Genomic DNA, 22560 nt, shown 5'->3' on the forward strand with positions numbered 1-22560 from the left:
TAAATTGCTTTGCCACATTTTAATTAAAATACTAACAAAGTCAGTAATATGAGAAAAAAAACATGAACTCGTATGATGTGTGCAGACCGTCCTGCTCAGTGAGAGTGTCCATGCAAACAGTAATTTCAATCAGCTTTAGTTGTTTTGCTAGATTCTAAAAACAGTAGTATATTGTATTTAAATGCTCAATGATAGACTTCAATGGATTTAAAAAAAAATGTTCTGGCCAGCATGGTGTCTACATAATTTGCCTTCTTATGTAAACTGTAAAAATAGAACAGCTCTTAAATGTTAATAGTGTTTTGTAAAAAAAAAAAGTACCATTAGCATTTAAAAGCAAAAAAGTTAATTATCATCTTTAGATGAGGGTTGGGGAAGCATGTTGACTGTTAATTTGAAATAGTGCAGGGATGACACAAACAAGGGAAGAGACTTGTCAACATATTTACAAAATACTGTTTGCATTATGCTTTGTAACAATGTCATTGTCATAAAGTATATTAACCATTGCAAGAATACTATCATAATAGGATACTAGAGGAGGTGTAAACAGCACAATAGCATACTTTACATCCAGTGTTTGCATTGGTCAAAATAACAAGATGGGAATACATTAATGAGATGATGAGTGCAGATTCCTAGTGATACATTGGCTGGATTACTGATCTGGTAAAATGTAAACATCATCATCTTCTTTGAACTTGTTGGTTTCACTAGAATCAGAGTAGTCATAATAAACTCCTTGAGTATTGCTGTAAATTGGTTGGTCACCCTCATTAACATCACTTTCCAAATATATATCTTCTTCCACTGTGTGTTTGCTGTTGGAAGATAAAAAGAATATTAATGTAATTTATGTATGTAGAATTTTCTGTTTTACAATCTTTGTATATTGGTCTCTAAGGATAAACCACATACAACATTACTTATTTATATTGAGTATTTTAGTAAATGTTCCTGCATGGCTAAATGTGCAATGGAACTTGTGTGCTATACTTACTGTAACATATCTATGAGTAGTTCAGCTCTGATTAACTAAGGATATTCAAATTATTGGAAAAAAACTTTAGGTGCAAGGACATGTTTTTTCTTGCCATAAACTATATCCCCAACTGAACATAACATAGTGAAATCAAAGGGGCCACAGTAGATATCGGAGATATCCAAAGAGGTCCTCCATTTTACACCACAAAAGCAGCCTCTATAGGTTTCTATGGGGACTGCTTTAGTGCCGGAATTTACCAAGCTCCGGAAATCATCCCAGAGCTCAGCCCCGGTAGATAATGCCATCTTCAGATGGCATTAGCTGTTGTAGACTATGGGTTACGTAATGCTCAGTTTACCATAGGATCCCATACCCAGCAGACCACACATGCGCAGTACTGCTGCTGGCTCCTGAAGAAGAAGTGAAGTGATCGCATTAGTGATAACTTCACTTCTAACACACCGCAGCAAACAACTTCTTCCGGAGCCCATGTGACTGCATGTGTTGCTTCATACATTCAGGCAAAGAATGGAGAAGCTCATTATTGGGTGAACCCTGAGAAATATAATAATAAGTTTCTCAGACACAATTGCCACATGTAAAAAAGACAGTCTCTATGTTCCCTCATTATCATGATTAATATAATCCATAAGTAAGACAAGCAATTAGTGTTTTAGGTGAAAGCCTGAAAAATTTTATTAATTGAAAGTGATAGTGGTAAGGTGGTGCACTTATAAATCTTACACCTCTCTGAACACATAGGTGTCTACGTTGCAGAGGCACAGTGTGCGCCTTAAAGTGTGCTGACTGGATTATCCAGGAGCACTGGTATAAAACTAAGGAATTTTGTATTGTACATGGGCGGTAATTTATACATTTTACTAGTGAGGCAACCTGAGGAATGTTTTGGAAGGCAGCAAAATAAAATTAGTTAAGTAAAAAAAAAAAATAATAATTTTTCATACAAACTGTAATTTACTATTTTGATAGATTGTTTAAAAAAATTGTTCTCTTAATGTGCACATAACATACAAGCAAATGTCCAGTATGTGGTAGGTTTTAAGTGGACAGTATTAAATGCTTTTTCCCCTTTGTAGAAAACCTACACTTATTATCCTCCCTTCTAATAAAATCACTTTTTTTGGGGGTCCCTTCCCTATGACCTCCCCATTCACTAAATATAGCAGATTCCCAGCACTTGAATATTGGTCAGAGGTAAGTGGAAATGCAGACGGAAATCTGCATACTGTTTATGCAGTGTAGAAAGAAATCGCCAACTGTACATGTGCCAGACCATACATGCACACACAGACATAGATTGAAAGCACAGACATAGATTGAGCCATCCATTAATGGAGCTAACTTTCCATAAAATGGGTGTTTCTGGATGATGGCCATGCAATCACACGGAACTGTTCCTTTCTCATTAGAGTGCCTTGGTAGTGTCATAGGTCTGTAGACCAACTTCTGGGCTGGTATGGAGAGTACTGATGGAGATGGGATGTCTGTTTAAGACAGATCTTTTGCAGCATGGGGTGCAGATGAAAATGATGATGGCTGCAGCTGTGGAGGGAAAAACAGTGGGCAGGATAGGCTCTACATGTAGATGCATAGATACTCGGCATATATGTGCGGATTATTGCATAAACATAGGTTGTAAGAAGGCCAGCGCGGCCGTATGGTAAAGTGGCCGCAGATGCATCCAACTCAGAATCAGGCCCATAGTCAGGATCTCTGAGAATCACCTGTGGGTTGGTCAAGTTACTCTTATTATCCATAGACTATGCACAGGGGCATATTAAGAGGAAGGTGCGCCAGATGGAGGGAATGAACATGGGCTCCCTCCTCTCTCTCCCTGGAGGCTGACAGCGCACTGGCAAAGTATTAGACACTGGGCATGCGCAGGTCACCAGGAAAATGGCACAGTGATTTCCCTACTGCACATGCACAAAACCACAGCAAAATGGAAACCGCAGCCATTTTCCAGGGGTTTTGTGTAGTGCTGCTACAGCCGATGTGGGACTTTGGAGAGGTAAGTTTAAAAAATATGGGTGCAGGGTAAAAGCAGTCCACAATGGGGATTGTTTACACTATTATATCAATTACTTAATAAAATCCATGTTATGTTAATGCAGAATAAGATATAAAAATGTTAGTAGCATACCCTCTATTATGTACAGCATATCTGTTTGCAAGTATGTAATAGAAAAAAGACAATCACAAAGCTTACCTGCGAGCACCTGGCCCACTTTGCTCTTCCAAATAATCGTAAGGCTTTATTTCATTTGTTGATAAGTGACCAACAAAAACATTTTCGTAGTCTTGCCTCTGGCCTTGGTTTGAAGTGATTGTAATGCCATCCATGTTCCTTGATGTATATCGTGGTTGCCCATGAGCAGGGGATTGGTCTGCCGTAGCTTTGTTTTCAAACGCTGCTAACTTTTTATTCCTGTTCCTTATGTACAGAGCCACCCCTCCACTTATGAAGCCTAGTGCCACTATTGCCAAGACAATATAAAGGACCAATAATCTTGGTGTACCGCAATTGTTTGCATAGAAGTCATTAAGACTGACCCAACTTGAAGACATTAGACAATTTATGGAAAGGCTTGAATAGCTTGCAGCATTGTTATTTAGGTGCATTTGTATACTGTTGGCCACATCACAACTGCAGTCTACAGTCAAGTTCATCAGGCTGGGATGTAAAACACTAGAGGGAATTTCAGACAGTTCATTTCCTTCAAGATTCACCACTTGCAAAGAAGAAGAATTGTTAAGAAACATGCTTGGTAACGTTGCTACAGTATTGTTGCGTAGGTTGATTTTTTTTAAAGCGAATGCATTAGACAGAAAGCCTTCTGTAAGTTGTGTTATTTTATTGTGAGACATATCCAGTTCGATAAGAAGGGAATAATTAGAATTTTCATTAACTTCAACTTGCTGGATGTTATTGTTGCTTAAGCTTAAATTTGCACAATGCTGATAATCCGACCATTTAAGCAAATTGCAGGTAACATTGGTGGAATGTTCACACTGTTGTCTAGTGCATGTTTGTTCTGTCTCACTGAGGGGGTACAGAAAGCTCATCACCATTATTACTGTCCACATCTTTCTCCTGTGGAATAAAGCACAATAATAAGTATGATTAACTGCTATATTTTTTTTCAAATAATAAAAAATTAACAAAGTTAACACAAACTACTAGTGGCCTCCAACCAGGTCTAGGACGCACTGAGATTACAAATAAAATAAATACCTAGTAAATGTTCATTAATTAACAGTGTCCTGTCATTTTATGTGGTTATGATGTGCATTACACATTTGTTCTTTCAATACAAAGGTAGTAATCTGACCAAACCCTTCCCCCCCACATATTAGGAAGAATAAATTTCAGCACTTGTAGAAGGCAATTTAATTCTTGGTAAAGTGTTCAGCCAGGGCCAGTGCTTCCACTAGGCAAGCTTAAGCAGCTTCCTAGGGGCGTCGCCCGGCCACTAGGGGGCACCGGCCACTAGAGGGCACCCGGCCGGGTGCCTTCTGAGATTGTATTAACAGCGGACACCCGGCTCCTTCCCTACCCCCCCCTCCACCACCCGGCGCTAGCCGGAGGACGGTGCTCACTCCTGAGCTCCGTCTTCCGGGTCCCGCAGTGCATGACGTCACTCCCGTAGTTCCGAGGAGCAGGCGCCAGGGACGGACGGCAGCAGGCACTGGCACGGGGTTTAAGGTAAGTTTTGTTTTTTTGTTTTTAATGTGTGTGTGCAAGCACTGCAGGGGGCCTTACTACTGGGGACACGCACTGCAGGGGGTCTTACTACTGGGGGCACGCACTGCAGGGGGCCTTACTACTGGGGGCACTTTAAGGGGCATTACTACTGGGGGCACTACAAGGGCATTACAACTGGGGGCACTTTTACAGGGGGCATTATTTTTAGGAGCATTACTACAGGGGGCATTATTACTACTGGGGGCACTACTACAGGGGGCATTAGTACTGGGGGCACTACTACAGGGGGCATTACTTTTAGGGGCATTACTACAGGGGGCACTACTACAGGGGGCATTACTACTGGGGGAACTACTACAGGGGACATTACTTTTAGGAGTATTACTACAGGGGGCATTATTACTACTGGGGGCACTACTACAGGGGGCATTACTACTGGGGGCATTACTTTTAGGGGCATTACTACAGGGGGCATTATTACTACAGGGGGCATTACTACTGGGGGCACTACCACAGGGGGCATTACTACTGGGGGCACTACTACAGGTGGCATTACTACTGGGGGCACTGTGTAAGGGGCACCCCCTCTTCGTACTCATTTAGCCCCTCAGGTGAAAATTACCTTGCACAGGTGGAATGGCGGATCAGTTTTGTGTTTTATTTATTTATATATATTTCTTTTAACACAAAACTTATCTGCCACTCCACCTGTGCAAAGTCATTTTCACCTGAGGGGCTAAATAAGTACGGGGGGGGGTTGCATGCAGAAGTTTTGCCTAGGGTGCCTAGAAGTCTAGCACCGGCCCTGTGTTCAGCTGTACATGTCAGAGCTGGATTAAGGGAGGGGCACAGAGAGCATGTGCCACAGGCCCCTATAACTCTGAGGGCTCCCAGCCTTTGTCTGCTCAATCAATTATTATTAAATTATTTGTTTTATTATTCTAATGAGAATTGTTAACAGTTAAGAAGCACAGTGACTTATGTGGTAGTTAATTTATTGTCCTACCAGGGTCTGAGTCACAGACCACTGCCTTTCAGTGACAGCACCTTAGCCATTACTATATTAGAGGAGGTACTGCTGTATCTTTCTGGCCATGTTCTAATGTTGTGTACAGTATATTGGGCCTGGGTCAGCATGCACTGCTATCAGGAATCTGCACATGTGCAGAACGGGTCCTGTGAAATCGCATGCAGGCCCCCATATGCCTCTGCCTATTTGACAGGCACAGGCGTTTGCAGGACAGGGACGGCCTGCGTTCCTAGAAATGGGGGCGCATCACCCCTATTTTCCAGGAGCGGCAAGGCCAGGACCTGCATCCATGGACACAAACTTCCTTTCCTTGAAGGCTGACAGGACCAGGCCAGGCTGCAGTAAGCTTCAGCTGCCACAGCCTGACCAAAGTTGCGATGGTAATCCCTGGCTGTGACCTTGGTCGCAGCATTGGGATCGCAGACTGCATTTTTACAGGTTGGAATTGCAAAGCCATTTGTGTGCGGCATTGCAATTCCGTCCTCTGCTGAATCAGGCCCATTGTCTCTCCGTTCTCGACAGTGGATGACTGAGCTGAGGGTAAGATGCTATATGCATTTAGGGCTGGACCACCAAAGGGTGTTTTGAGCCAGCTCTTACCTCCCAGGTGGTCTATTTGTGAAACTTGATTCAGCAGCATGAGCAGCCACACCATGCATTGAAGCAGTAAGTTTTTGTGTATACAGGAACCCTGTTTTAGAAGTACAGGTTGAGTCTCCCATATCCAAAATGCTTGGGACCAGGGGTATTTTAGATATCGGAATATTCCGTATTTTGGAATAATTGCATACCATAACAAGATATCTTGGGAAAGGGACCCAAATCTAAACACAGAATGCTTATACATACAACCTGCAGGCAATTTTATACAATATTTTTAATAATTTTGTGCATCAAAAAAAGTTTGTGTACTTACATGAAATTAATTTATGTTTCATATACACCTTATACACACAGCCTGAAGATTACTATATACTATATTTTTAATAATGTTGTGCCTTAAACAAAATTTGTGTACACTGAACCATCAGAAAGCAAAGTTTTCACTCTCTCAGTCATGCTAAAAATATTCCGTATTTCGGGATATTCCGTATTTCAGAATATTTGGATATGGGAGACTCAACCTGTATTGTATTTTGATCCCACAAATATAAAGCACAGCAGATACAGTTATTTACTGTTTGCTTCTAGTATGCGCAAGCTTTCTGAACAATCCCTGATCCTGGCCACAGCCAATCTCTGATTATTTGAACAATACTGCATTAAAAATAATGCCTTACACTAAGATTAAAGTTTTTTTTTTAATGCTACCGTTTTGAGAAAACTATCTAAGGATGGTGTTACCAGAACAGAAATAAATGGTCAGGGATTGCTCTCCACTGGTATGAATTTAGTGAGGAATTTAAAATATCAAGGATAAAGGGGCCCATTTATTAATGATCACATTTTGCAATGCGATCAGGGCATCCAGTACCGCCCATGATCGCATTGCAAAATGCGATCATAGCGGCTGAATGTATGTGCCGGCACATGTAGGGAGACGGGCTCCGAAATGTATGTACCGGCACATGCAGGGAGACATCGTCCCTGCGATGTGGCCAGAGTGCATGTGGGGCTGCTGTGCATGCGCAGTCCCGCGGACTGCACATGAGCGGCGCCCATTGCCGGCGGAGGGATCTTGGAGATCCCTCCGCTGGCTGAAATGCTGTAGGTTGCCTATAGACTACAGCGGCTAACGCTATCTTCAGATGGCGTTAGCTGCTGGGGCCAATATCGGGAATGCTTCGCTGCCCAATGTGTTATTCTGAAGCCCGGTATATTGCATCTATAGTTCCCAGGATTAGGTGGATTCTCCGGGGACTAAACATTAGACCAAATGCAGTCCCATCTAATGGAACTATTGCTCTCAGTGTAAGCCTTACCCGGTGAGTTCCGTTAGTGTTGCCCAGGATGCGGCTTGCGGTCTGTGGCGTCCGGTGGGGGGTATAAACCTGTAATCACAGAGCCTCAAATGCACACCACCACACTGACTGTCCTTGGGATAGAAGTCCTCCCACTCCAGCTGTCAGCCACTTTGTGCGGGTGCCGCCGACTGTTGTCATATTCATATTTCGTCTTTTTAGTGTTTATTGTGTGTGCCTGTGGTGAGTTTGTGAGGAGAGTAGTGTTATGTGGGTTACACACTTGTCCATGAAATCGGTCTTTCAGCCGCTCAATGACGTCAAACAGTGTTGATGTCATTGTCAGTAGTTCCTATGGCCAGCATAAAAGATGGTCAGTCAGTCCTCCATACACACAGCCAGACGCACACAATATATCACATCTTCTGTGCTGCACAGCCTAAGCGATATATCTGTGAATGACGTCATTCACAGATATATCATGTATACATAACTGCATTATTCACAGATATATTGTGTGTACACACCTGCAGATGCACTAAACGATATATCGTACGGTGGCTGTTTGAACAATATATCAGTGTGTACCCAGCATTAGTGTGGGTATTGTTTTTCAGTATTTGTTTTATTTTCTTTATTTGTGTTATTTGCTATTGGTTAAAATGGAGGTAGAGAGAAGAAGGAGCTGAGAGGACCCACATGCATAAACCCTGACGACCCATCCTTAGCCTCACTTCCTAAAATGAAACTATAATGTGCAATTTTTTTTCTGACATTAAGTTCAGCAGAGTGTCAAAATGTATTTGTTTATTTATTGGTTCTGTGAAGAAAATGTTAACACAACAAACAAATGTGGTATAGTAGTTTTGTGCACAATATATTTAAACAGGCAGAATAAAACCTATTTTTACAAACCATTTCATTGTATTTTTTGGTTCCTCCAACACAGTGCCCACAGCTGCCATTGGAGAGGAGACATGTATGCAGAGCATCCGGACCACAGGCATGATCCCATGGTAATGCTAACAGCCAGTGGTGCCACCACCTCCCACACAGTACCCATTGCTGCTGCTGGGGGAGTGATTGTCTGTAATCTCTCCTCCAGTAGGGGGTGGAGTGTGCGAGAGGTGGTGGCTGATTTCAGTCATAAAAAATAATAATAAAAATAGAAAACAATTTACCAGCACTAAAGTACAGTATTTGTAAATAAGGATGAATGTTGCCCTATATTTCATGGGAAATGTTATAGGAGTTGGGTCTTTGTTGGCAGAGAATCCATGAAGTTCAACCAAGTGTTATAATTGACCCAATCAATTCACCACCATTTCTATGAATGATTTAACAAACTAGTTACAAGTTCATAATAGAACTAAGCGATCTGCGCTATGTGAAAAATTTGGCATAAATAAAAAATAATCGAGCACTATTATATAAAAAAAAAATTAAGTGCAAGTACAATAAATAATAAACAAATATTACCAATGTTTATATACTTTTACAGACACTAAGAGCATTTTGCTGGTATTTGGTGGAGCATGGTGGTACAAGGCAGTCCATGCTGAACTATTCCTATACTTACCTTACCTTTCCCTGGCTATCCTGGCAGTCCTCAGATCTTCTCCATGGCTGGTGTGTGAGCATTGTTAAAAGGGTTAACAATTCACACAACATAAATCAGAGTTAACATATAAATTCCGTTACATAAATGTACCCAGTTGCATACACTATGCTACTTGTTGGTTGAAAACTAATGCACCAGCATTCAAACACTTAACATAGCCTGCCTAGCATGCAACAGGTTCATACAGTCAATCTTTCACAGGGTTACAGAAGCACGATTAAACAATAATTATCCTATTACATTTTACATTTATTATATTACGGTAAAGGACATTAGATAAATGTTAAATGGCAACAAATGAAAAAAAAATTCATATACAATCTGCATCTGGAAATGACATAAAAAGGCTTACAATTTAATTATGTTTCCAAAAGTCAGTGAGGACATGCAGAGGTTTATGAAAATGTTCCACTGGGAGGTCCCTCATAGAAAATGATGAAATAAGGGGAATACATTCCCATAGGTGTGAATAATAGTTAGAGATGTGCACCTACCCCTGTGTTTTGGTTTTGGTTCTAATTTAATCGGCGTGTTTTAGTTTACAATATTGTTTTTATCCAGTTTAGGCCAAAAGGTTGCAATGAGCCAACTGGTTGACTAAGCCAAGCGTCAGCAATGGGCGACACAAACATGTGGAAAATGAACTTCAAACATGACACATCAATGAAACAGAGTGGCAGTGCAGTGGCAGGGAATTGGTATGAATTACCGCTGAATCGTCCCCAGGTAAGTATTTACTAAGCTAACCTCCAGCCCTAACCTTCCTTAGGGGTGCCTAACCCTAACCTTCCACACAGTGCCTAACCCTAATCCCCCCTCTAAGTGCCTAAACCTAACCCCCCCTTCCCCGCCGCCTAAACCTAAGTCCCCCGGGGGGGTGTCTAACCCTAAGTCCTCCCCGGGGGTGCCTAATCCTAACCCTCCCTCCCCCTAGCCTAACCCTAACCTCCCGGAGGGGTTGCCTAACTCTAAGTCCCCCCCGGGAGCCCTAAACATAACCCTCCCCCCCGCGGCTGTCCGCAGCTGCGACCAGCATCACTTCGATCGGGATGCCGGGCGCCAGTCTCCCAGCATCAGTAAAATGACGGGCATCTAGATTTAGATACCTGTCATTTAACCCTCGCCGAGATAAATCAGTCGGGAAGCTGACCGTAGGGATTACGTCCGCCGGCTTCCCGACTACATACCCAGTGGCAGACATTATGTCAGTTTAATAAACTATATAACCCCAAAGAAAGTTAAATCCAAGAATGTTTTCACTAATCAAGAACTAGAAAAGAGGCCCGAGGAAGGTGGACTATGGGCCTGATTCAGACCCGGTCGCGAGTGCATAGCGCTCACAAGCGGGTTGATGGTCGGCCAATGCACACATGCGAGCTCCGGAGCGAGTGAGAACTTCACTCGATCCGGGGCTCGCTACAAGCCCTGGGCAAGCGGCCTGGAGGCGGATTTTTAAAAAAAGAAAAATCTGCCCTGATTCAGAGCGAGCGCTCGCAAATAGCGAGCACCTCTGAAACAGGCCCTATGTATGTAGTGGAAAGCAGGGAAAGGAAGGAAGGTTTGATTTTTAAGTTAATGTAATTTAATTGTTTAATTGCAAAAAAATTTATTTATCATTGGGAGCATTAGGAATGGTCTGTTTTGCATAGACCAACATTTGTATTAGTTATTATTGCTCTACTCTATTACTAATTTGCAACATATATTTTAATCAAAAACAAATCCAACTTTAAAAACATAGGATTCTTGACAAGGTTTATGAAGCCAAGAAATTGAACAGCTGCATCGTAGAGCTTTAAATATTCCCAAATTCACCAATTTCCCCCAAAAAATACAGCCCATACACCCACCCTTACCCTTATGAAGAATACCAGAATGATTTATTGATTTTTATTAATTAAAATATCCATAAATCAAAGGGACTGTCGTGGGAATTGTCATCACTACCCCTTTTCCCTCTGGCATTTTCATCCGGGTTACACCCTATGCTTGACACATAGCTGTAACCAGTCTGAGGCCAAGAGTGCCCATGATGATCATCCACTGACCCCAGTGGAGGTCATCCTGTTTTAGTCCATGCCTGTCTGAGGTTCCAGAAACATCAACCAGGAGGGCAGTGGCGGCCTAAAGGTGCAACAGAGTGGCAGACCTGCACCACAGCAGGGTTTTTGCACCACCCTCTTGCCACCCCTCCACATTTAAGTAGAATACTAGAATGATCGATTGTTTTCTTGATTTATTAATTGATTGATTAATTGATTAGGGTTGATACTTTAACAATAAAAAAAGCAAATCAGAGAAATGGAAAGCATTATTAAAAAACAAGCATCCAAAATCCCAATAAAGTCGATTGATTAATTTATTGATTAATTGATTAGTGTTGATAATTTAACAATAAAAAAGCAAATCAGAGAAATCAAAAGCATTGTTTAAAAACAAGCATCCGAAATCCCAATGAGATTGATTTCTCGGGATTTAAGGTCTAGTCAAATTAAATAATTAATTATACGATTTCATGATACTAGTCTGTATCTGCTCAGAAGCTGCAGGAAATGGGTCCTATATGCCTGGATGAAAAATTGGTGATGGTATGGCAAAATACAAAATAACATGGAAGTCCCACTAAAGTATAATAATATACAGTACACTGCCTGTCAAACACACACAATTTTGGCATAGCCCTTAATGAAAAGTTGTGCATGATAGAATTGTCTCCTTAGGCCCTCCCATCCTTATGTTGTACATTAAAAAGAACATGCACAGTTTAACAAACCAATCACTTCAGCAACATGGACTGATAACTAATGTGGCTGAAGTGGTTGGCTTGTTTGGGTCCCCACAAAACAAGTTACCAATGGGCTTAAGGCAGCTAACAATGTTAGTAATGATTGGTATAAGGCAGCTATTGTTAATGATCTCTTCTCTACAGTAGCAAGATGTCGTCATACTCCTCCTCACCTTCATCAGTCTTAACTTTATCTTCACACAATATTAACTTAACCCCGCTGGAATCCACCATTACAAAAGTCTCTGTACTTTTATGTATTTGGCAGTAAGGCCTTCCTCATGGAATTTATAGTTCATATTGATAAACATCATCTTTTCCACATTTTGAGAAAGTAGCTGCCTATGCCGTGTCAAAGCCGGATAATTGGCTGAGACAGGATCGGTTTAAAATTAAATCTGCGCAACGCCATTTTGCGAATGGCAATGAGGCACCATTTTGTGACTGGCCGCCCAGCACCATTTTAGTGAAACTCGCCATTATAAGTACATACGGCGATGCTATTATTTAGCATCGTGCAGTTCCCACGCAATAGAAAGAAGTTAAAAGTCCTCACCATGTAAATACAGACAGTCACTAAAACATATAAAATGATTAACCCTGCAATACACGTACCATGGTGTACACCACAAAACACAGTCACACAGCGCTAACTAGCGTCTTTTCCCAATTCCCCAGTACTTACACACTGCACACTTACACGAAAGGTTCCTTAACATTAAAGTGTAATATTCAAGGTTTATTCAGTAATAATTAATGTTGTGAAATAAAGATTATTTGATATCTAAGGTTTAGTACATGGTAAGCAGACCACTGATCCACTGTGTCTCAACAGATTTCCAGTATCATCGGTGAGAAGATCGGAAATGCGTCTGCAAACTATTGACTATAGAGAGTTAAAACATTAAAATGTACTCTGTAATGTTAGCAGCTTAGATTAGCATGCAGCGGGAAAAAGGACACAAAGGGCGGTGGGAGGCTGTTTGTGTCTATTTGAATTGACCTATGAACTATACTGTAACAAAAGCTCCTTTAAGAAGAACCCATGGAATCATACCAATCTGTTCTATTGTATTGCCTATCCCTGTAAGTGTATATATGTGCGATCTCTGACCCCATTCAAGAGTCTTCTTGCTGTGCTGTTGACGAAGGTTTCTAATGCTGATGCCGGTATCTGGGCCCAGAGCGCGTGCGTATATAACAACTGTACCTTGGGCCTGTATGATTTATTTGTGCTAATTGTCTTTAGATTACAGCGTGTAACCATCTGTTTTTATATTGAATAATAACTTTTTGTACTTTGGAACCACATTCAAAGTCTGAAAGCATTTATTTACTGTGCAACTCATTACGCTAAATAGCGACAATTTTAGAAGGTATAGTCAGGATTTTAGAAGGTATAGACAGGATTGCATTCAGGTTTTAATGAGGTATCGATAGTTGGGGGCTTGCAGTGTGAAATCACGTTACCGGTCACTAGGTAACACCCGGTAGCGATCTCTCAGCAAAAGGGTGGAGGCGCCTAGCAGGAGAATGCATTGTGCCTTTGAAATCTGCTACCATTTTGTTGCTGAGAGCCCGCTACCTGTTATTGTGGCTTTAAGAGTGCTAATTGAGAATCCAGGGACAAGAGGGAGGAAAAAGTTTGTTTTCCTTCATTGATAGTTTTTTTTGTGTTAAAAAGGGGAAGTCGCATTATTGTGTATGCGACTAGTCACACAATAGCGTATATGTATTTCCTGTATTGCTGCCATGTGTTTTAAACAAAGCCATTGAGAGTGCACAGTGATATTGATAGATAACATTGTTGAATATACATTGATCAGTGTTGCCACAGTCTGGGAAAACGTGTATTTTTCTGCACAGGAAAAGGGTGTGTAACAGTGAGTATTTGTTGGTAGGGGTAACATGTTCCCTAATTAAGTACTAGGCGCAAGGATTGGCCTAGTAGCTCGGTAGTAGATACCGTTCTAACACATAAGCAGGTGTATCTATTGTCTTTGTTGTAGGTTTGGCTCTCACTGTGATTACAGTATTCAGTGATCAGTTAGGGTTATTTGAGCATTGTAATTGAACCGCACAGTTTTGGCTAAAGTGAGATTGTGAACTGGGTAGAGGGTGGACGAAATCACTGAAAAGGGTAGGTATTATTGGAATGCCTACATGCTAGCAGGTGAAAGGTAGTCAAAAAGGGAATAGGTGAGTGGAGGCATTTACACTTTCTTCCATAGGTGAGTGGAGGCATCTAGACTATCCTTCCATAGGTTTGTGGGTGCGTCCTGGTAAGACGTCCACAGGTAAGTGCAAGTATCTTGACTGTCTTTCACCAGTTTAAATCTCCATTGAAAAGCTTAGGGTTCTCCCAGATGGGGGTCAAGCAAACGGTAGAGATGAAAGATGATGTGCTGCTGCTGGAAGCGCCGCTTGGGTCGGCACGCCATATTATGCATACTAAGTACGGTGCTTATGCAATTAGGTACCGTGAAGTATGGTTTAAAATGATGATGAAGAGCGTTAGACCTTTCCCCAGAATTGGCAGCTTTGATAGGAGGTATTGAACAATGTCCAAGATAGCATCTGTATGGTGCGCTCTCGAATGAAAAGGTAAAATAAAATGAGTGTTTAAAATTATGGCAGTGTGAGGGGGATGCGCGGTTTAAAGGTGTGCATGCAACGCAAACTAGCGTTGCGAGCACGTTACCGAAGAGTACACAGCGGTTTAAAGGTGTGCATGCAGCGCTAAACTGCGGTGCGTGGACGCTGCGAGATAGCGTGCACATGCAACAAGGTAGCGTTGTGGAAGGTATTGCCAGTGGTTCAAGCGCACCACCGCTGCCCTATGTGGATGGGGGTGCAGGTACAGTTGTTGAAAAAACCCATAAAAATGTAACAAGTAATTTGTACCCTCTCTTAAGTAATCACAAAAAAAATGTTTATGATGCGGATGATGAGCCTATTGTTATGTCTGCCATTTCCCATGCTGTACTCATGTTAGATGCTCCACCACAACAAGCACAAGTGGTGCTGCCATCTTCATCAGTGACAGTACAGGAAGTTTTAACATCCCCTGCACCCGTACATGAAGTTGTTAACCATATATGTAGCAGTAATAGACTAAATCCCCAGCCAGGTAACAAGGTCAAAAGTAGCAGTGCGGCCGGTCTGCATCCCATCCGGACAATAACGGTTGTGAATGGGAATGCAGATGCGAACGGTGTAGTGCCCACAAGGGAAGTAGCAATGCATTGTCCTTGGACAAGAGTGGAGCTAAGGGTCTCATTCAGAACCGCTTGCGAGCGCAGGATGCTCGCAAGCGGGTCGATGGTACCCGAATGTGCATGCGTACGATGGAGGCTACTCCGTTGTGCGCATACGTGAGACCCGGCAAGCGATGGGGTAGCCATCGCTCGGGGTCTCGCACCAAAGGGGGCATGCTGTCGATGGTGAGTGACAGCATGCCCCCTTTGGTGGGCGTGCCGGGGGTGTGGCTGTCAGATGGAGGCGTTCCCATGGGAACACCTACCATCTGGGTCCGGCCCCACTGACATCACTAGTGATGTCAGTGGGAGTGATTTTGGCTCTGATAGAGCCAAAATCACTCCAGGGCTTGTGGCAGCGAGACCCTACTGCAGGGTCTCGTCGCAAGCCCGATGGTCGCGATGGTCTTGACCATCGCAACCATCATCATGGACGCTCGCATAAGCTGTGGGTGGTAACCCACAGCTATGCGAGCGTCTAAGAGGCCGCTCCATGTTGAGGTAGGAGGGCCCTGATTCAGTGCGAGCACTCTAGTCAGAGCGTCCGGCTCTGAATCAGGTCCTAAATTCCATAATGAATGATTTCCCTGACCCTAAAAAGGAATTAGCCAAATGCCAAAGATTTTTGAAAAATTTGGGTAGCACTCATGAGCCAACCAATAAAGATTGGCGAATGGTGTTAAGGGCTTGTCTTCCATGCAATACCAACGTGACAAAGTTTATCATGGATTGCGTATTGGATGAAGATGTTCCCTTAACAGACAAAATTAACCAAGGTAACATTTCCCGCATTATAACTCAATTGGGTGTATATTCTCCAGTAGTAGTTAACTGGAGCAAAATTTTCACCATAAAACAAAAAGAGTGAATCTGCAGAGGATTATTGTAACCAAGCTCTGCAGGCTCTGCAGGCTATCAACCAGTACACTGGGTTAGAGGATATTAAAGATAGCACTCATCACAGGGGAATGATCAACACTGTACTTATGGATGGTCTAAAAGAGAACCTAAAGACCCAAGTTCAGACCTCACAACCTGGCTGGAGGGGAGTCAGTGTAGACACCCTCATAAAATCCGCTACTGAACACGATAAGAACATCCTTAAAAAGAGAGAGACTCAGAGCGAGAAGCTAATGGCTACTAGTATTCAAGCTCTAGAAGGAATGATTGTAACATCACAGCCGGCAGACACACCTGCACCTGCACAGCTACATGTACTCACCAATCCTGCACCACCACAATCACAGCCCTACCCCACTTATCACACACAGCCACAAAATCCAAACTATCCACAACCACCATATTTCCCTCAATATCCTTACCCACCATCTTTTCCTTCCGCTCAACCCACACAGCAATCCTTTCACCCACTCAAATCACAAAAGTGCTTTAACTGCAACCAAGTGGGACATGTAAGTAGTAACTGCAGGGTGAAGAAGGTAGGACCTCCTAACCAGGGAGTACCTGGATATCCCCATATGGGATATACACAGAGTACAGGAAACCCACGACAGTCACCAGCTCCAATTGTGGCTGTAAATGCTGTATTGGAGAGTGAGAGTCAATGCTAGAGGTCAGGTCATACCTGTAGTCTACAGATAGTCAGGTTAATGGGAAGTACTAGGGAGGAACCGGTAATGATGGTTGATGTAGCTGGTACTAAATATCCTTTTCTTGTAGACACAGGGGCGACCAGGTCAGTGATAAAATCTCCTGCTAATTTACAGGTAACCAGCGAGACAGTATCAGCAATGGGTGTAATGGGTAAGGTGCAACATTATCCTTTAAGAAAATCCACAGAGGTCACTATCGGGCCATTGCATACCAGGCATTCTTTCCTCCTGGCTGCAGCCGCTCCTACTAACCTACTGGGAAGGGATTTGTTATGTAAGATGGGATGTGTCATATATTGTACCCCTGATGGTATATTTCTAGATATCCCTGAGAGAGTTGGACACGAGGTGAGGGATATGGTTCAGGTAAAAATCCATCTCAGGTAGATCAAATGTTATCCCAAATTCCAGAGTCGCTTTGGACCAAGGATGGACAGGACACTGGATTAATGGCAAACGTCAATCCCATAATGGTAAGTCTAAAAAGTGGTAGGCACGCTCCTAAAATTCCCCAGTACCCATTAAAACAGGAGGTAGAATAAGGGTTTATCCCATAATTGAGCGATTGTTACAGCAGGGAATTTTAGTTCATACAGCAAGTGTAGCCAACAGTCCCATCTTTCCTGTATAGAAGAGTGGTGGGAGGGGTTATAGGCTGGTACAAGACCTTAGAAGGGTTAATAAGGTGGTAGAGAGCCAATTTCCCGTAGTGCCAAATCCAGCTGTCATTCTTATGCAGATCCCACCCAATGCAACCCATTTCACTGTCAGTGATCTCTGTTCTGCTTTCTTCTCTGTACCTCTTCATCCTGACTGTCAGTACCTATTCACCTTTACATACAGGGGTGTACAATACACATGAACACGATTGCCTCAGGGTTTCATAGACAGCCTCAGTATCTTCTCCCAGGCCTTACACGACTGTTTACAATCTTTTCAACCTGCCAAAGGATCTGTTCTATACAATATGTGGATGATTTATTGTTATGTTCTGATTTGTTTATGTCATGTTTAAATGATACTAAACTTTTGCAGCTTCATCTCTCGAAAACAGGACACAAGGTTGCTAAGGACAAACTACAGCCATGCCAGTCCAGGGTTAAATATTTGGGACACTGCCCCGCTCAGGGGTTACGACATCTCACAAATGACAGAATCCAGGCCATACAGAACATGACACTGCCACAGAATCAACAGCAAATTCATACCTTCTTGGGAATGTGTGGATACTGCAGAATGTGGATCCCAGGCTTTTCTATTTTGGCCTTGCCATTACAGGACTTAGGACCTCATTCAGAGTCGGTCGTAGCGGCCGCATGGTCGTACGGGAAAAGGGACCGGATAGGCAAATGATTCCCTCGCAAGTTGCGTCCCTAAGTTCGGATCGGTAGCTGGCCGACCAAGGGGAGGAAGCGGCCGGAAGACAAAAAAATACACCCCCTTCTCATACGCATTGGACAGCTTAAGGTTGACCATACCCTCTCTTAAGCTCTACGATCATGTCAGTGTAAAAACCTCCCGTCACATGTGCCATGACGCTACTTTGTTAATTATGCACTCCCATAAAACGTGTGCACTCCCATAAAATTATGTTCGCATAATTAGGCATGCCTCCGTTCGGATCACCACTCCCCCATTTTCAAGCACCTTCCCCTGTTACCACCCACAAACGCATAAATCTGTCACTCAAACTACCGACCTGGCTGTGTTCAAGGAGAGAGAAATTTCTGATTGTAGCGGCTAGTTTGCGCACGCGCATTGCGAACTTTACGCATGCGCAGTATAGCGAACATCGGTGGCGTACGACCGTGCGGCCGCTTCGACTGACTCTGAATGAGGTCCTTAGTCTCTTCCTCAAAGCCCAATCGTGTCATACACACAGAGGAATCAGAGCAGGCTTTCCTTAATCTTAAGGATAGTCTGACAAGACCACCTGCATTGGGAATACCTGATTATGAAAAACCTTTTGATTTGTATTGTACGGAAGCCGATGGTTGTGCAGCAGGTGTCCTCACACAAACACATGGTGATGCCAGTAGGCCCGTATCATACTACAGTGCACAATTGGACACTGTGGCAAGATCACTCCCAACATGTTTAAGAAGTGTAGCACCAACTGCTCTATTGGTCAGTAAGAGTGAGGATGTGGTACTACGCCATGATATGATTGTCTATACTCCCCATGCTGTATCTGCTTTGCTAGACTCTGCCCAAACCAGACATGTCTCCTCATCTAGGTTCACAGAATGGGAACTAGCCTTAATAGCACCTGCAAACATCACCATCAAAAGGTGCAGTACGTTAAATCCAGCTACATATTTACCATATGTGCAACATGATGCACAAAGGGTGGAGAGAGGTGAGCCGCTGGAAACAGGTGAGTTCTGCAGTTATATTGATGCACATGATTGTATGGAATATCCGAATCAAACCTTTACTGCAAGACTTGACATACGGGGTACACCTTTAGAAAATGTAGATGTGACATTTTACACGGATGGGAGTTGTCATAGACAAACTGACACTGGAGAGTTATGTACAGGCTATGCTGTGGTAAATGATGAGGATGTTATAGTATCTGAACCTTTAGGCCCACCACACTTGGCCCAAGTGGCGGAACTGGTGGTGTGAATTAGCGGAAGGTAAATCTGCTAATATCTACACTGACTCTAGGTATGCCTTCGGGGTAGTACATGATTTCGGTGCCTTATGGCGCCTGAGATAATTTATGACAGCAGCAGGCACACCAATTACAATTCCAAACATATAAAAGGACTACTAACAGCAATCCAATTGACCAAGGCAGTGGCAGTATTTAAGTGTAAAGCTCATACATGTGAGGATGATCCGGTGTCACTGGGCAAGAACAGGGCAGACAAATCTGCAATATGGGCAGCAGGATTAAAAATGAATGTACCAACTGAACAAATTATGACTTTTCAAAAAATTGATATGCTCAAATTAATTGAGATGCAAAATTTGTGTTCTATCCAGGAAAAGTCAGTCTGGAGGTCCAAGGGATGTGGGCAAGAGTCCTCTGGACTCTGGAGAGATGGACAAGGTAAGCCAGTGGCTCCCAAGGCATACTACCCCAGCCTGGCTGAGGCAGCGCACGGTCTGACTAATTTGGGAAAGCAAGGTATGTGCAAGTTGGTGAGAGCATATTGGTGTGCACCGGGGTTTTCTTCTCAAGTGGAAAAGAACCATCCCACATTCCTCCAACTGACGGACCTTTCCAGGTAATACAAATTGATTTCATCCAATTACCACCCTGCAGGAATCTCAAGTATGTATTAGAGTGCACTGAAGTGTTTTCCAATTGGGTTGAGGCATATCCAGCTGCCACTAATACTGCTGCGTTCACTGCCAAGAAAATTGTTCAGGAGTTTGTGTGCAGATACGATATCCCTAAAATTATCGAGAGTGATAGGGGTACTCATTTCACAGGTGATGTTTTTCAAAATATGTGTAAACTGATGGGTATTAATAGTCGACTTCATACCCCCTACCGACCGCAAGCCAGTGCCAAGGTGGAGAGGATGAAAGGTACTATTAAAAATAAATTAAGTGAGATCATGGCAGAGACTGGACTAGGATGGCCAGAAGCATTACCGTTGGTCCTACATAGCATAAGGACCACTCCTAGACCCCCTCTAAATCTGTCCCCCTTTGAAATACTGTTTGGTAGACAACCTAATTTGATTATAAGTCCATAGGAAGATTTGAAAGGTAACAACCAGGTAACTGTAAGGTATCTTATAACAATGAGTAAACATTTAATACAGCAACAGCAGAAACTGATATTGTTGTCCCATGATATGCCTGAAACAAACTGTTATGATGTTGAACCTGGAGAATATGTTATAATCAAAAATTTCTTGCATTCAGGTTGTTTGACTGATCATTGGGAAGGTCCATATCAGGTGTTGCTGATGAGTACCACATCTTTGAAGGTGGCCGAGAGAGATACCTGGGTCCATTCCACTCACTGCAAGAAGGTCAACCAACCGGTGGAGAAACAAGGCGGAGACGAGGCTGATAACGTGGATCTGTCAATCGCGAACTTGTTCCAGGAGGGTTAAAAGGTTGCATTGAGATTTCTGAACTAAAGAAATTTACAGGTCCTTGCTATGGCAATGGACTGGTCTGCTGTGTTCATTTTTGTATTCTCTTCCAGAGTTTCCATCATCCTGGTTTGTTTGGGGATCTCTGGTTTCTGTGATGGGGGACCGATAGAGGAGATGGGAGCTAATGTTAGTATTTATGGAGTGGAGTCAAGAGGAGGAGTGCTATGCCAATCAGGGGAGTGTTTGACCAATCTTAGTACAGTAATTGTTAAGAGATCTGCTATTTTGGATACTCGGAGACAGTGTGAAGGTCTATCGTCTGAGGATTATTGTAAATGTGAGTTCTGTGGGTCCGTAATAGATTAGAATTGCATCCAACGGTGTCAACCTAAGTATAATCAGTATTGGGGTGGGTATCCTTTAGAGGGCTATCACACCATGGTGGGCAAAATTTTAAACCAAACTGACTGTTGTGTGTGTTCTCACGTGCCTCAAGGACAGCATAATGTAGGATTAGGGCCATTCCCATTAAATGTCTCTGAAATTATAGAATCACAAAGAGGGCATGCACTAGATGGAAAATGTCTTAATACCAAACCACCCCATTTTAAACTCCACCAGTACCAAGTAGATAAATCACTTTTATGTTTAAACATCACCAACTCCACTGAACCAGGAAGTTTGGAGTTGACTGGAAATAATCAGACGAAGACCTTCTCACTAAAAGCTGATCGTGAGCCTATAAATTATGAACTGTTACGCACAATTAGGTACAGTGGAAGACTCTTCCGGTATAAATATACACTGGGTCCCACCAAAGAAATGATTGGTAGGGTACCAGAAGGGTATTGTGCCAAGATATTACAACCCGAAACATGTATGAGTCAAATGGGAGAACCTGAGGTAGGATCACTTGCCAGGGAAATGTGTATGATGATAATGATGTTAACTATTCCTTATGTTCTCCCCGATGATGTATATTTTATATGTGGAAGGAAAGCGTATAAGTGTCTCTTTCCGAGTTCCGAAGGTTTGTGTTATTTGGGAAGAGTAATCCCAGAAGTTATGACCCTTACACATGGTGAAATGCTTAGTATTCAATAAGACACACCATCACCATATCTTCACACATAGTATGAACACAAAGACAAAAGAAATATGATACCTGGGGATGTGCATAAAGCCACTCAGTTAATTAGTGAGACAACTGGCTTTCAAGTTTTGGTAGCATTGGATCCCACCAGGATCGCTCGGGGTACACAAAATTTTAGATATATTCAAGATCTTTCTAAATTAATAGATAATATCACCGAGATGTATGATGACACATTCAGGTATACAGGTAGGAAATTGCAAGCGTTCAAGAAAGAACTGGTGCAACACAGATTAGTATTAAATTACTTAACAGCTGTCACTGGAGGGTATTGCGTAACTTTGACCACCCAATTTGGAGTAAAGTGTTGCACTTATATTACAAATGATACTAGTGACCCCAAGGAGGCGATAGACCGGAAGATGGATGAAATTCTGCAGTTAAAATGGGAATTTCGGAAGAACCATAATGCTTTAGTGGC

General features: G+C 42.7%; 1 protein-coding gene across 1 annotated transcript in view; it reads right to left on the minus strand.

Annotated features, from left to right (window-relative positions):
- Positions 1–376: 376 nt before the first annotated feature.
- Positions 377–22560, minus strand: part of LOC148529028 (uncharacterized) — a 109698-nt gene continuing 87514 nt past the window's right edge. Inside the window, exons 3-4 of the mRNA XM_088468985.1 lie at positions 3216–4100; positions 377–821 (exon numbers count right to left, since the gene is read on the minus strand). Of these exons, the coding sequence (XP_088325111.1) occupies positions 659–821; positions 3216–4093 (1041 nt within the window). The 5' untranslated portion in view covers positions 4094–4100 and the 3' untranslated portion in view covers positions 377–658. The remainder of the gene's footprint in view (positions 822–3215; positions 4101–22560) is intronic.

The sequence above is a fragment of the Taudactylus pleione genome, unplaced genomic scaffold (assembly GCF_031769625.1).
Source record: "Taudactylus pleione unplaced genomic scaffold, aTauple2 ptg000087l, whole genome shotgun sequence".
Taxonomy (NCBI): domain Eukaryota; kingdom Metazoa; phylum Chordata; class Amphibia; order Anura; family Myobatrachidae; genus Taudactylus; species Taudactylus pleione.